At 56.8% G+C, this 16,082-nt stretch overlaps 1 protein-coding gene across 1 annotated transcript; it reads left to right on the top strand.

Moving 5' to 3' along the window:
- Positions 1 to 2,038: 2,038 nt before the first annotated feature.
- Positions 2,039 to 13,782, top strand: PAQR5 (progestin and adipoQ receptor family member 5). Its single transcript, XM_032699714.1, is given in 11 exon segments — positions 2,039 to 2,057; positions 5,157 to 5,209; positions 5,632 to 5,838; positions 6,054 to 6,181; positions 6,682 to 6,705; positions 6,707 to 6,882; positions 7,473 to 7,579; positions 7,581 to 7,600; positions 9,668 to 9,764; positions 10,448 to 10,589; positions 11,722 to 13,782. Coding segments are annotated over 9 exon segments (975 nt in total). The 5' UTR covers positions 2,039 to 2,057; positions 5,157 to 5,209; positions 5,632 to 5,787; the 3' UTR covers positions 11,952 to 13,782.
- The last annotated feature ends 2,300 nt before the right edge of the window (positions 13,783 to 16,082 follow it).

Below are 16,082 nucleotides of genomic sequence, written 5' to 3'. Positions count from 1 at the left end.
TTCCAGCCTTTCCAGCTCGAATGCAGCCCAGAAACCCAGGCAGGTGAGGGGGCACCTGGAGTCAAACCACATCCCGGGCTCTGCTTTGGGGGGAAAAGAGCCTGGAGAGGGTGTAAAACACACACTCAGTGCCAAAAGTGTGGGGTGGGCAGAGAGGGAGTGTTTTCTCCCTGCTCCTCCTGAAATCCTGTGGGTTGGGGACCGTGGGGGATCAGTCAGTGACAATCCCCCTGGGAATGGACGTGCCCTGGGCACAGCACAGCAAATCCTCCTTTTGTACCAGTCTGCCAACACTGCGGGAACTGGGGGTGATCCAGAGGCACCTGGTTATCCAGGATGCAGCTCTGAGGAACTGTGATGGAATTGTCCTCCTTGCAGTGCCTGGGACAGCCTGGCTTTCCTCAGCCCAACAAAAGGGCTCTTTATGAACCCAGCGGGAAGCATCAGCTTCTCCAGCACCATCCATCCATCCATCCCTCCATCCCTGGCTCATCCCTACCCCATCCCTGCATCCCTGGTTCAGCCCTGCATCCCTGGTTCAGCCCTGCATCCCTGGTTCAGCCCTGCATCCCTGGTTCAGCCCTGCATCCCCAGCCCATCCCTGCATCCTCCACCCATCCCTGCATCCCCAGCTCATCCCTGTATCCCTGGCCCATCCCTGCATCCCTGGCTCATCCCTGCATCCCTGGCCCATCCCTACATCCCTGACCCATCCCTGCATCCCTGGCCCATCCCTGCATCCCTGGCCCATCCCTGCATCCCTGGCCCATCCCTGCATCCCTGGCTCATCCCTGCATCTTCCACCCATCCCTCTATCCCTGGCTCATCCCTGCATCCTCCACCCATCCCTGCATCCCTGGCTCATCCCTGCATCCTCCACCCATCCCTGCATCCCTAGCTCATCCCTGCCCCATCCCTGCATCCCTGGCTTATCCCTGCATCCCTGTCCCATCCCTGCTGGGGTCAGAGCACCCAGTGTTTGCTGCCAGGGATGAGTTTTATGGGAGTTTGGGTCCATGGGATTTGGGATTTGCTGGTGGGATCCTCATCCATTCCTGATCCATCAGTGCCAATCCCTGTCTCCGCCCCGTAGCTGCCTCCCGACGGTGGGTGAGCTCTGGCATAGGGAATCTGGCAGGATCTTGGCTCTGGAGCATCCCCCATGGTGGGAATGGGGATCCCAGAGCCCTGGGAAGGTGTGTCCGAGGGGAATCTGTGCCCCAGTGCCGGCAGGGAAGGGATAACCCCCAGAAATGGATGAAAGAGTGGGATTAAAGCACAGGATAGTGCTGGGCATCCACCAGCCCTGCTGGAATGACCCTCCAGCAGTTCATTATTCCTCTTCTTCCAGCTCCTTAATAATTGAGGAGCTATGCTCAGGATCCCTCTCCATCCTCCACAGCCTCCTCAAAAGCTGGGAAAGATTTCCAAAGGCTGCAGCAGAAACAGTGGATTTTGGGAGCAGAAGGGGAGAAACGTCCTGGGTTTTCTACCGCTGTGGGGAGAGCTGGAGGCTCCTGCTCTGGCTGGCTGGGGTCCTCCATCCAGCTGGGAATAATCTGGGAATGAGCATCTCCTTCTTCATCCCTGGGAGGGTTTGAACTCGCCCCTCTCCTTGGGGACAGTTCAGCGAGTTTCAGGATTTTCCGGCGGCCCTGGGAGCTGGGGATGCACCGGGAGGGCTGGGAGTTAATATTTTTTCCTGCCCTTATTCCACTTCCTCGCAGCTCGGCCGAACTAATCCCGAGCCATCGGGAGCGTTTGGCCACAGTTATTTCCGGTTTTATTTTGTTGCCTTTTTCCTGTTCCACTCCAAGACGAGCCAGAATTAATTCGCTCCTAAACCGGGAGCGGGGTTTGCCCGAGCCGGGCCGGGGCGCGGGATCATCCCGGCGGGTGCCGCCGCCTCCCCGCGCTTCCCGCTGGATCCCGCCCGTGGCAAAGCCCGTGGAGCGGCGGTGCCGCCCCGGCCGGGCCATGTGTGCCGGCTTTGGACTCACATGAGCGCCCGCGGGTGCGGAGCCGGCGCCGCCCGCCCCGCGCCGCCAGGACCGGCCGTAAGTACCGGCCGCGCCGCTTCCCCCGCCGCATTCCCGCTGCCCGCTTTGCCCGCTGGATGCCCAGGCTTTGCACGGCAGGAATTGGCCCCCCGCTCCCTGTTGGGAGGCCGGGAATGTGTCCCGGCCCCGCGGAAAGGTGTGGGCAGGAGCTAGCGGGGCGGTGGGGCCGGAACGCGCCGAGCTTTCCCTGCCCTCCCGCGGCTCCGGCGGAATTCAGGGAAGTTTCGCTCGGCAGCGCTTTAGGAGCGGGATGGGGCGCTGGACACGTCCATTCCCCCCCCCCTCCCAAGGAGGACGGGGGGAATTTTTGCTCTGGCAAAGTGCGGGAGCGTGCGAGGGCTTTGGAAAGGCTGGAGCGCGTGCGGGCTTTGGAAAAGCTGGAGCTGCGGCTCGTCCCGGCGGATCCCGGCGAAAACAACCTCCTACAAAGCCTCTGTTGTGCTGCTGGGAAAGGTCTTGGCATGTCCCGCGCTGCTGACGCCGGGGCCGAGAGCGCGGCCGGGCGGTTCCAGTTCAGCTCCTCTCGCCCTCCTTCGGGGCCGGAGGAAAGTGGGAGCTGCTAATTATTAACTGCTCAAATATTCCCTCCGTCCGCAGGCACCGGCCGGGGCCGGCGGGCAGGGATGTGCCGTGGGGAGGGATGTGCCCTGGGGAGGGATTTGCCAGGAGAATTGTGCCGTGGGATGTGCCAGGGAGAGCTGTGCCGTGGGATGGGATGTGCCATGGGAAGAGCTGTGCCATAGGGAGGGATGTGCCATGGGAAGCTGTGCCATGGGATGGAATGTGCCACGGGGAGAACTGTGCCATAGGGAGTGATGTGCCACGGAATGGAATGTGCCATGGGGAGAGCTGTGCCATAGGGAGGGATGTGCCATGGAAAGCTGTGCCATGGGATGGAATGTGCCACGGGGAGAACTGTGCCATAGGGAGTGATGTGCCACGGAATGGAATGTGCCATGGGGAGAGCTGTGCCATAGGGAGGGATGTGCCATGGAAAGCTGTGCCATGGGAAGCTGTGCCATGGGAAGCAGAGCTGCCCCACCCACGCTCCAGGCTCCGGGCACCAGGCAAAGGGACGGTGACAGGGACACAGGGACGTGCCAGGGCTCCTCTCAGCCGAGAGGGTGGAAGCGGTGCCAGGTGGGAACATTCCCCAGGTGAACCTGGAAACCAAAGGCTCCTGGGCTGGACCTGCGGCTGCAGCGCCGGGACATCCCGCGGGGCTTCGTGTGGGGCTGTGGGGGAACAACAGGGAGGAGGAGGAAGAGAAGGAGAAGGAGGAAGAAGAGGTGTGTGGCACCAACTGGGCGAGCCCGCAGCGTTTGTCACCCGCCCTTGGCAAGGAGGTGACTCGCGGAGGGCCCGGCCCCGCCGTGCCCCCGTCCCTCATCCCAGTCCCGGCTCCCGGTGGGAACGGGGAGCCGGAGGAGGAGGAGGGAAAACGAGCCGAAGGAGGAGGGAAAGGGCGGCCCTGCAGGGTGTGCCCGGTGCTGCTGCGCCCGCGGCTCCGGTGACTCATTTTGCTTTAAAAACACGAATTCTTCGGTAAGGCTGGGCCGGAGCCTCCCGCGGCTTCCCGGGGCTTCCCGGAGCAGCCGGAGCGGGATGGGCGCGGGGCTGGATCCCGGCTGGGGAGGGGGTTTGGCTGGGGGGAAACCGGGGGCTCCCAGCTCAGGGCTCCCGTCCAAGGGCTGTTTGCAGACCGGGCTCCTGCACCCCGGGATGTGCCTCTGGAAGAACTCGTGCCTCTGGAAGAGCTCATGTTTCTGGGAGAGCTCGTGGCCCTGGGAAGGGCTCTGTGTGGCTTCCCCGAGATAAGGGGCATTATTGGCATTATTGTCGTTCCGTGCCATCATCGCCCTCGGTTGTGTTGGTGTCAGACCTGGTGGGCACGACCAGAGCCTGGGCTGGGCTGCCCTGGGGGGCTGGAGATGCAAATATCCAAAGTATCCAACAGCAGCCCTCCCCCCTGGCTCCAGCTGGGTCACAGGAGTCCCAGAATTCCAGAACAGTTTGGGTTGGAAGGGACCTTAAAGCCCATCCCATCCCACCCCCTGCCATGGGCAGGGACACCTTCCACCAGCCCAGGTTGCTCCAAGTCTCGTCCAACCTGGCCTTGGACACTTCCAGGGATCCAGGGGCAGCCACAGCTTCTCTGGGAAACCTGGGCCAGGGCCTCCCCACCCTCCCAGCCAGGAATTCCTTCCCAATATCCCATCTCTCCCTGCCCTCTGGCACTGGGAAGCCATTCCCTGTGTCCTGTCCCTCCATCCCTTGTCCCCAGTCCCTCTCCAGCTCTCTGGAGCCCCTTTAGGCCCTGGAAGGAGCTCCAAGGTCTCCCTGGAGCCTTCTCTTCTCCAGACTGAGCTCTCTCGGCCCGTGATGGGCTCTGGAGCCGCTGCAGGATGCAGGTCCTGTTTCCAGTGGGATCCCAGGGGGATTCAGACTCTGTGGAGCTTTGAGGCAGCACATTTGGAGTTCAACAACCCCGACAAAGCTCCTGATTTAAGTCTAATCTTTAACCAGAGGCATTGCCAGTTTTATTTTATGTCTGTTTATCGCTCTCTTGCCTCGTTAATTTTTTCCCTCCCTTCACCACCTCCTGCCCTCTCCCTCTCCCAGCCCTCCCCAGGGGCCCCTCGGCCTTTTCCTGGTGCTGGTTCTCACTGGAGCTGCTCAGCCCAGGGGAGAGGTAGAGTATGGGAGGGGAGGGAGGGCAGGGGGAGCAAAGGGAAGTGCCAGGGGCTGGGAAAGGGCAGCAAAGGGGGTTCTTTGGGGCTGGCTCTGCAGCACGTGCCATGTGCCAAAGGCTGGATCCTGGCGTGTCCCGCTGTGGAGTTCCGGATGGCTGAGGTGGTTGGAATTCCAGCCCAGGAGCAGATTTTCGGGGGTTCTTCCTTGTGGCTGTGTGGGCTGGAGGGCTCTGACACCTCTCAGAATCCTGGGGGAGCAGAGGGTTGGATTATCTGGGATCCCTGGGATGCCTGTGGGACCAACCTGGTCCCTGGGCTCCCTTCCCACCCCCTTCCCTCGCTCCAGGCACTCCCTGGCAGGAGGAACAAGGACAAATTTCTGGTTTTGACCTTTATTTCACAGACTGGAGGTGGAGGCAGAGGCAGGAGAGGTGGCACTGCCAAAGCCAGCAGCGGGTAAGAGCTGGAGCTGCTCCATGTGCCGGGCTGTTCCCTGGGGAGTGGGAAAGGTGACCCAGCCCTGGAGCTGCCTGGGACCCTCTGTCCCCTCCCTGGGGAATGTCCTGCACCCCCAGCCCCTTCCCTGCCTGCTCCCCCAGCCCCTGCCCAGGGCTCCCTGTGGGACCTCGAGGTGCTCCAGGGATGTGGGTGCTGTTCCCACCCCCCGGCTCTGTCGGGATAACAGGAGTTTCTGTCCTGGTGGGAAGTGAGCTCTGGGATGTGCCAACCTTCTCCCTGCGCTCCTTTTGGGCACAGAGGGTAGGAGGGATCCCAGCACCCCTGAAGGGATGGATGCCCCCTCCCCTCCCCATCCCATGGGAATCCCGTTTCCTGCTGGGAACACCGTGCACATCTCCAGGAATGCTTTTCCCCTCCAGGCCGCCCATCCTGACGCCGGGAGCATCCCTTTGGCCATCCCGGGGCATCCCGGTGCCCGCGGGCTGGGAGCTGTGCCCAGGAGGGATGTGAGGGCTCATCCCCGGGGAGGCGGATCCGGGAGGTGCCCCTGGAGCCGGAGCGAGCCGAGCCGAGCCATGCTGAGCCTCAAACTGCCGCGGCTGCTCAGCATCCACCAGGTGCCAAAGGTCAGCCCGGGCTGCCTCTTCCCGAAAACTGAGGCTCGGAGGGGCTCGGGAGGGGCAGAATTCCAGGGTGGTCACCCCGGGGACGGAGGGGGGGGTCACGGCTGGGTGCTGGATCCCGCATGACGGGCACCCTCCTGGCTGCGGGACAGTCTGTGTCCTTCCTGCCCCTCCGGCTCGTCCCTCTGACCGCTCCCGGGGCCGTTCCTTCCCCGCAGGGATACCGGGAGCAGGGAATCCTGTTCGGGTACCGCCCCCCCCGCAGCTCAGCCACCGACTGCCTGCTCAGCGTCTTCCAGATGACCAACGAGACCCTCAACATCTGGACACACTTCCTGCCCGCCTGGTGGGTCCTGCTGCAGCACCCAGGGGTGGGGGATGTCCCACGGGGGGTGATGGGTGTCCCATAGGGTGATGGGTGTCCCACAGAGGAATGGGGTAGTGGGGGTGTCCCAATATGGACGTGGACGTGTTCCAAAGGGTGGTGGGTGTCCCAAAAGCTGGTGGGCGTGTTCCAAGGGTGGTGGGTGTCCTAAAGGGTTGTGGGTGTCCCCACGGGGTAGTGGATGTCCCAAAGGGGAATGGGGGTGTCCCAAAGGGTAGTGGGGGTGTCCCAAAGGGTGGAGAGTGTCCCAAAAGGGGGTGGTGGCTGTCCCACAGGGTGGTGGGTGTCCCAAAGGGTGGTGGGTGTCCCAAAGCGTAGTGAAGGTGCCCCCCAGGGTGGTGGGTGTCCCCAGCATGGTGGGGGTGTCCCACAGGGGAGTGGGATGTTCCCCCAGGGTGGTGAGTGTCCCCCAGGGTGGTGAGGGTGTCCCCAGGGTGATCCCACCTCCCTCCACCCCACAGGTACTTCGTGTGGACGCTGCTGGGGCCGGCTGCAGGGGGGCTGGGAGGACCCCCAGGCCTGGCCCCTCCTGGCGTACCTGGTGACCTGCTGCATCTACCCACTGGCCTCCAGCTGTGCCCACACCTTCAGCACCATGTCCTGCCGTGCCCGCCACCTCTGCTACTTCTGCGACTACGCCGCCCTCAGCACCTACAGCCTGGGTGAGGGGCACAACCAGGGCACCTCGGGCACCCAGGGGAGGGGCACGGCCAGGGCACAGCAGGGAGCAAGGCTGGAACAGCTCTGCCAGGTCATGGAGCCCAAACACCCCCCAGCAGCACCGAACTGAGCCCAGAGCACACCCCGAGGGCACAGCCGGGCTGGAGCGGGCTCCCACTCCTCTTCCTCCTCCTCCTCCTCTGCTCCAGAGGGACCACGGAGCATCTCTGGTGCTTCCCCTCCCCAGGGAATGGTCTGGGGACACGGACCTGGCCGTGTTGACAACCCGGGGGGCTCGGGGGAGATAGGATAAGGAAAAAAACCCACATTTAAGACAAATGGTGTCAGTGAGGTGGATGGTGCCTCACTGGGGGAGCAGCAGCACATCCAGAGCCAACAGCTCCATTCCCCTGGAATGCTGCCTGCAGGAGCCGTGTCTGCCTCTGCTCCCCTCTCCCTCCTCCACCCCTTCTCCTGCTTGCAGAGTTCCCAGTGCCCAGTGCCAGCTGGGAGGTTCCAGCTGTGCCCAGGAGGCTGGGGAGGGTCTGGCAGGGCTGGAGCTAACCCTGCCTCCTCCCGTGCTCCATCCCAGGGTCTGCTCTGGCCTACTCAGCCTACGTGTTCCCCCTGGAATGGGTGGGCTCCACCTTCCACCACTGCTACGTGCCCGTGGCCGTGTTCAACACCGTGGTCAGCACCAGACCTCTCCTGCTACTCCAGGTGAGCTCCTCAGGTTGGGGCTAGGTACATTAGTATTAATCATTACTAATCATCATAATTAATCATTACCATTACTAATAAAGGGGGATCAATAAAGGCTCTGAAGGAACCTGAAGTTCAGGAAGGGGAGGGAAGGGATTTTTTGGCTGGGGAGACGTGGTGTGTGTGGCCCCCGGAGTGTTGGATGATCCAAAATCCCTTTCCCACCACGGGGATTCCCCTTTGGCATCACCTTGGCTGGTCCCAGCAGCTTCTCCAAGGTGGGCTTGGGTGGGAGTGGAGCCAAAACCGAGTTGTGCAATGGGAGGTGGTGCCATGGAGACAGGAGGGGCCTGGCTGGGCACTGCTGCTCCTGCTCCTGCTCCTGCTCCTGTTCCTGCTCCTGCTCCTGTTCTTGCTCCAATTCCTGTTCTTGCTCCAACTCCTATTCCTGCTCCAACTCCTGTTCCTGCTCCAACTCCTGCTCCTGTTCTTGCTCCTGCTCCACCTCCTGCTCCAGTTCCTGCTCCTGCTCCAATTCCTGCTCCTGCTCCAATTCCTGCTCTTGTTCCTACTCCTGTTCCTGCTCCTGCTCCAATTCCTGCTCCTGCTCCAATTCCTGTTCCAGTTCCAGCTCCTGCTCCTGCTCCTGCTCCAATTCCTGCTCCTGTTCCTGCCCCTGCCCAGCCCAGCAATGCTGTCAGAGCAGCTCCAAACCCACACCCTGGGCAGGGCTTGGGCTGAGCTTCAGCACCCGGAAAATAAAGCAGAACAGAGCAGAGGTACCTTCACCATCCTCAGGGGCTTTGAACTGCCAGAGGGCAGGGACAGATGGGATAATTGGGAAGGAATTCCTGGCTGGGAGGGTGGGGAGGCGCTGGCAACAGGTTGCCCAGAGAAGCTGTGGCTGCCCCTGGATCCCTGGAAGTGTCCAAGGCCAGGTTGGACGGGGCTTGGAGCAAACCTGGGCTAGTGGAAGGTGCCCCTGCCCGTGGCAGGGGTGGGACTGGATGAGCTTTAAGGTCCCTTCCACCCAAACCATTCCAGGATTCCATGACCCATCCTGAGGCTCTCTGAGCAGGCCACAGCCACAGCCTCAGCACGTTCAGGCTTTCGGGAAGGTCGACAGGAGTTTGGGTCCGTGCAGAGGAGGGGTGTGGGATGTGAGGAAGGGCTGGAACTGCTGTGGGACATCTCAAGAAAGGCATTTGCTGAACTACTGCACCAAATTTAGCAACTTCTCAGGAAAATGTTCCAATCCTCCCTGGCTGGTTGGTGAGGCAACAGGAAGGTGTTGGTTGGTGGTTGGTTGTTGGTTGTTTTTTGCCTCCTGTGGCCCAGGAACGTTGAGTTGCCAAACAGGGAAAGGTGCAGATGGACTGGAATGTGTTTGTCCTTCAGGGAACCAGCAACAGGACAAGAGGAAACGGCCTCAGGGGAGCTTTAGTTGGGTATTAGGGAAAATTCCTTCCTGGAAAAGGTTGTCTGGCAGCAGAACAGGCTGCCCAGGAGGAGCCCCTGCCCCCAGGTGACCTGACCCTGTGCCCAGGGCCAGCTGGTGGCTCTGTTTTGGCAACAGGAGGTCGGGTTGGGTGAGAACGTGGGGTGGGGAGATGTGTGGGAAAGGTGAGTGGGACAGGGAGCTCTGGGAAGGTGGTGCCATGGGAGGGAAACACAGCAGGAATCATGGAATGGTTCGGGTTGGGAGGGACCTCAGTGATCAGCTGGTGACTCCATGGGGAACAAATAGAGGGGAAAGAAGAGGGGAAATTTAGATGGGAAATTGGGAAGGAATTCTTCCCTGGGAGGGTGGTGAGCCCCTGGCACAGGTTGCCCAGAGAAGCTGTGGCTGCCCCTGGATCCCTGGAAGTATCCAAGGCCAGGTTGGATGGGGCTTGGAGCAGCCTGGGTTGGTGGGAGGTGTCCCTGCCCATGGCAGGGGGTGGCACTGGATAATATTTAATGTCCCTTCCCACCCAAACCATTCCAGGATTCTAAATGTCCACATCCATGGGGGCACTGTGGGCGGTCTGTGTATCCTGCAGTGTATCCTGCTGTTCCCTATGGAATTCCCTGTCTGTTCCACAGGTTCCTGGAGGTGGAGAGGCCCCGGCTCAGCAAAGCCTGGCGCACCCTGGCCTTCGTGTACCCCTACCTGTTCGACAGCATCCCCCTCTTTTACAGGGTGTGTATCCCATGGGATCCCCCAGCCCGGCCTGCTGCAGCCTTGGGAATATCAGCTGCCTCATCTTACTCCGAAAATATTTGGGAAAACAGGCCAAGCTTTTCTTTTCTAAAGGCAAACAAACTCTGACAGGAAAAGGGACTCGGGTATTTTTTCCTGCCCCCACTGACAGGCAGATTCCTTGACTTCAAAGGGCCCCAGGCTGGAAAATTCCTGCCTTTGGAAGTGAAAAGTACCTTTTCCAGTGGCTAAGCTGGAGCAGGGTGGGAATTTGGCTGCGGTGGGGTGTAAGGACAGGGATTTGCATGGAAAATTCCTGCCTTTGGAAGCTGCAAAGTGCCTTTTCCAGTAGCTGAACTGGAGGGGTGGGAATTTGGCTGCAGTGGGATACAAGGAGAGGGATGCAGGGTTGGGATTTTCATGGAAAACCACTGCCTTGGGAAGCACAAAGTGCCTTTCCAGGCTCAGCTGGAGCAGGGTGGGAATTTGGCTGCAGAGGGTGCAGGGCCAGGATGCAGGGCTGGGATTTGCGGGGATGCAGGTGATGGGTGTGGGATTGAGTGTGGGATTGAGTGTGGGGTCCTGCAGCCAGGTGGGCAGCCCAGGGAGCTGTGGGTTCGGGAACGTCCGTGCCCGCTCTGGGAATGATTGGAATGATTTATCCCACTTTTCCCTGGCTGCAGCTGTACCTGTGTGCCCTGGAGGGCTGCTCCGAGGGCTCCATCCTGCTGCACTACAAACACACGGGCTGTGCCCTCCTCACCTGCTTCATCTTCGCCACCCACCTGCCCGAGCGCCTGGCACCGGGCACCTTCGACTACATCGGTGAGTCCCTGGGAACCCCGGGAATAAAGCACCTGGAGCAGGAGGGGCTCCCGGAGGAGGTCACGTGTTCCCTGCTGGAAACGTGGGAGGGAGTTTTACAGACAAGGCACAGCAGCATCTTGCATATATTTGGGATATTTTGTGGGATATTTTTGTGGAATGTTTTGGGGGGAAAATTTCGCGTGGAATGTTTTGCTTCCAAAATCTTCCACAGAGGGTTTCACGCCCACAAAACCCTCATTTCTCGTGGAAAACTCCTCACCTGGGGCACAGTGGTGCCGTGGCAGGAGCAGAAATCAAGGAGCTAGGATGGGATGGGATGGGATTGAATGGGACGGGATGGGATGGACACCTTGGGGTTTTCCCTGTTTGGCCACACCACGGACAAACAGAGCTCTGGGCACATCCCTGTGCCAGGACTGCAGCACAAACACATCCCTCATTCCCATTCCATTTGGGAAGGAAGAGCTCTGTGCAGGATGATAAAAGCCACAGGAATCAGTAGAGTAAATATTTAAAGGAGATGGAGGGAGGGCAGAGCGTGTGGAGAGTGTCTGAGTGAATCACGGAATCCTGGAATGCTCTGGGTGGGAAGGGACCTTAAAGCTCATCCCATCCCACCCCTGCCATGGGCAGGGACACCTCCCACTATCCCAGGTTGCTCCAAACCCCGTCCAACCTGGCCTGGAACATTCCAGAGCTGTGGCAGCCACAGCTTCTCTGGACAAGCTGAACTCCCAAGGAGTTCCCTGGGTATTTTATCCCTTCCTTCTGTTTTGGGACAACTCTGTACTTTGGGGCCTTTGTTTTTTTGGGTTTCTTTCTCTTTGGGTTGTCTCTGTATTTGGGTTCTTTTTCTGTTTTGGGTTTCTTGTATTTTTGGGTTTCTCTGTGTTTTGTGCTCTTTGCATCTTTGTGTTTTGAGTTGTCTTTGTATTTTGGTTTCTTTTTGTATTTTGGGCTCCTTTTGTATTTTGGGTTCTTTGCATTTTTGGGTTTCTCTGTGTTTTTGGGTCTTCACATTTTGGGTTTCTCTGTCTTTTGGGTTGCCCCTGCACATTGGGGTGTCTCTGGCCTGCGGTTGCCCCTTGGCCTGTGGGCTCCTGTCACCACATCCCGTCGTTCCTTGCAGGGCACAGCCACCAAGTTTTCCACGTGTGTGGGATCCTCGGGACGCACTTCCAGATGGAGGCCATCCTGAGGGACATGGCTGAGAGGCACAGCCAGGTCCTGCTGCCCTCCTCCCTGCAGACCCTGTGCTCCATGGGGGTCTGTGTCACCGGGAGCCTGCTCGTCATCGGGATCAGCTCCGTGTCCCTGCCCCTCATCCCGGAGCCTCCACACAGGGACAAATCCCACTAGGACTGGGGACTGGTGGCAGTCCTGCTGCTCCACCAACACCCAGCACAGTGTTGGTGTGGACGAGGAGTTTGTTTGCTCCCAGTATTTATTGATGATCTTCTCAAGGGCTCGAGGAGCTGCACTGGTTTATCCACTGAGCTTTAACGCTGCAAACGGGTTTGGAGACGCTTTAAATCCAGTTGTTATCCCGGGAAAGATGTAAAATATCCTGAGTTTTATCCGAAAAAAGGGACAGAAGTGCTGCCACTTCCCAAAGCAATGGGGATTCACCAGGTGTGCCTTAGGGAGGGGTCACAGGGAACGTGGTGACAGCGATGGCACCGGTTTGGAGCGATGGCCACGACCCCCGGGGAGGCACGAGGGCTCCCTGGCCCCTGTTCTCACCTTCCAAGGGGCATCATTTTGGAATCTGAAGCCTTAAATATCCACCTTTCACAGCCTTAAACCCAACCCCAGTGCCTGACAGATGTGGGATTGAGGGACTGGTTTAAAATCAGCTGGTTTTGATCGATACATGGAAAAAGTGATCCTGGAAGAGCTTCCCTGGGGTGTTCCTCCAGAATAGCTGGTTTTTGGGTCTAATTCTGGCAAAAAGGGAAGTAATTCTTGTGGGAAAGCTGAGCTCTCATGTTGGCAAAGCAAGTCCATCCTTTCCTGAGTGTTTCTGGAGGCTGGATGGACCCTTGGATGGAGGGGCTGACACGGGAGAGCCAAACCCCTGAACCCCTCTGGGTTTTGGGGTCACTCACGTGGGATAATGTTGGAATGTTCTGTTGGATGAGGGATTGGGATGGGGTGTCCAGGAGGATGAACCACCAGCAGAGTAGGGAGTGGGATCTGGGCAGTGTGGAGTTGGGAGAAAGGCAGGATTTGGGATTAAACACCCAAGGGATCAAACCCTGGGATTTTAAAGCATTCCCAGAGTTACCCCTCTGCTCCTGCTGTTGCTCTTTGCTTCCCTTTCCTGCTGCTCCTGGATTTTCCAGGCACAGAGCCTGGAGGTCTCAGCCTGATCCAGGAGAGGGACAGCTCAGCTGGTGGCTCCAGGAATCCAGGGAAAATCCCCTTGGATTTTCCTACAGGAACAAGCGACACTTCTAGGGAATATTATCAATCATACGGGTGTTTAATTAATGTTTTAATTGCCTCTGCCAAGGTAGAACTGATGCACTTTGGAGTGACAACCCAACAGCTCATTAAATATGGGATCATGTGGTTAAACATGGAATGACTAAATCCTTTGTTTTGAAAGCTGACCAAGATTTGTGGGAATATTTATAAGCACTGGAATGTAATTGTTTATTCAAAAGTTTTATTGCTTTAAAAGAGAAAACTAATATAAATCACTGATCATAATCTGGTTTTTACCATTTGGTAAGAATATGGCTGGGGGAATTAATCACTTTGGAGATAATGGCTGATAATTGCAGAGTTTATTTGCCGTGGTGGGAGTGGGGAGGAATCCAGCTCTGCCTGCAGGACACGACTGAAGAGCCTGGAAAACCCACGGGAATCACTGCACGGCTTTTTTGGGTCATTTAACTTTTGAACTGAGGGGTTCTGCTCCTCTTCAGCTGAAAGGAAAATTGTAGGAAAGCTGCATTAAAAATCCAACCCTGGGTTATGGAATGCCATGATCCCACTGGATCCTTTGTCTGTGCACAGAGTGTGGGTGATGTTTGATCCTGAAGCAGCACAGAGCAGCCAAATTTCTTCCTCAGCTGGACAGAGGCCTCAGAAAATTGATTTAATGTGTGAAATTCTCCTCACAGAAGAAATAAAAACTCTGTGGCAAATTGTTATGAGTCAATAAATGAGGATATTTATTTGTTGGAACGTGTTTTGTTGTGTGTGTGCGCCCAACCCACAGCAAATCCCAACAAGGATCTGAACTGCAGGACCAAATCCAGGGAATATCCCTCAGCTGCTCCTCAGCCACGTGGGTTTGGACAGGCTGGGAGAGCTGGGAATGTTCACCTGCAGAAGAGAAGGATCCAGGGAGACCTGAGAGCCCCTTCTGGTGCCTAAAGGGGCTCCAGGAGAGCTGGAGAGGGACTGGGGACAAGGGATGGAGGGACAGAAAAAGGGGTAAATGCAGTTCCAGGTGCTGTCATCCACGTGTTCCCAGGGCTTTGGGAATTCCAGCTGTTTTTTAGGGTGTTTTTAGGCTGTGTCCTACAAGTTTTAGGCTGTAGGGCAGGGCCAGTTTCGGCTGGTGAAGGTGGGACTGCACCCCTGGGATGGGGGCTCTGACTCTGCTCCTGGGGAAATCAGGGCAATTTTGTCCTTTTTAAAATATCCTCGATTTGTATTATAAAAACATGACAAAATTTGCCTGTTTCCATGTGTTTAAAACCGGTTTAAGAAGGAAGGTTGGCCCCAGACACTGAGAATGGTCACAGAAGGCAGAGGGTTGGAATTTCTTTGGGCTTTTTCCCTCATGAGGATAAACTCACTTGTTATATTTAATTTGCACTAAAACTGTGAGTCTGTGGTTTAAAAACAATCGAGTTCAACCCCCTGGAAGCCTTTGCTGAGGGTTCAACCCCAAGTTACTTTATCCTCCACCCCAATTTCCACATTTCCCCATCAGGAAGTTTGGGCTTTCATAAGCTTGTTCCACTGCATTTTTTACACATCACAACAGCACATTTGAACCTTCATTTCCCCTCCATGGATCATTTCAGGTGGGGAATTAACTGAGTGACTGATTTAATTCAGGAATTAACTGATATACTGATTTAATTCAGGAATAAACTGATTTACTGATTTAATTCAGGAATTAACTGATTGACTGATTTAATTCAGGAATTAACTGATTTACTGGTTTAATTCAGTATGGCAACACACTTTCTGAGCCCTTTTTAATTAAGAATGGTGTGAAACAAGGCTGCGTTCTCGCTCCTACCCTATTCACCATCTTCTTTAGCATGATGTTCCAAAGGGCCACAGCAGACCTCGATGATCAGGACGGTATCTACATTCAATATCGTACTGATGGAAGCCTGTTCAATCTAAGGCGTCTGAAGGCCCACACCAAGACCCTAAACCATCTTGTCCGGGAGCTGCTTTATGCTGATGACGCCGCCCTTGTTGCCCACACAGAAGCAGCTCTGCAGCGTTTAACATCCTGCTTTGCAGATGCTGCTGAGCTCTTTGGGCTGGAAGTCAGCCTAAAGAAGACAGAAGTTCTCCATCAACCTGCACCTCAGGAAGTCTTCCATCATCCCCATATCACCATTGGCGAATCAGAGCTCAAATCAGTCCAGCAGTTTAATTACCTAGGTAGCCTCATCTCCTCGGATGGTAAGATTGACGGGGAGATAGACAACAGGTTGGCAAAGGCATACAGTGCTTTCGGAAAACTCCACAAAAGAGTATGGCGTAATAAACACTTGAAGAAAAGCACAAAGATCAGTGTTTACAGAGCCATAGTGTTGTCTACTCTCTTGTATGGTTCCGAATCATGGGTCATCTACCGCCACCACCTGCGTCTCCTAGAACGCTTCCATCAGCGCTGCCTCCGTACAATCTTAAACATCCACTGGGCAGATTATGTGACCAATACATCTGTTCTTGAGCAAGCAGCAGTCACAAGTGTAGAGGCCATGCTGATGAGAACACAGCTGCGATGGGCAGGGCACGTCTCAAGGATGAAGGACCACCGCCTCCCTAAGATCCTGCTCTATGGTGAACTTGCCACTGGCTGCCGCAAGAGAGGAGCCCCGAAGAAAAGATTCAAGGACTCCCTGAAACAACATCTCAGCCTTGGCCATATTGATCACCATAATTGGTCCACTCTGGCCTCAAATCGGGAGGCCTGGAGACACACCATTTATAACACTGCGGAAGCCTTTGAGAACTCACGCAGGATCACTCTCGAGGAGAAAAGGCAACGCAGGAAGAACCGTGTCTTGCGGAATACACCATCTAAGGAGTCTTTCTGCTGTGCCTTTTGCAATCGGATATGTCTGTCACGTATTGGCCTCATAAGTCACCAACGTGCCTGTAACAAGTGTGGATAAAGCCTTCCCAAATCTTCGTTCGCGAAGCCCAGCCATGATGATGGTTTAATTCAGGAATGAACTGATTGATTGATTTAATTTGGGAATTCACTGATCGATTTCATTC

The sequence above is a fragment of the Chiroxiphia lanceolata genome, chromosome 12 (assembly GCF_009829145.1).
Source record: "Chiroxiphia lanceolata isolate bChiLan1 chromosome 12, bChiLan1.pri, whole genome shotgun sequence".
Lineage (NCBI taxonomy): Eukaryota > Metazoa > Chordata > Aves > Passeriformes > Pipridae > Chiroxiphia > Chiroxiphia lanceolata.
The sequence above is the reverse complement of the archived record's forward strand: the minus strand, read 5'-3'. Positions and strand labels throughout refer to the sequence as shown.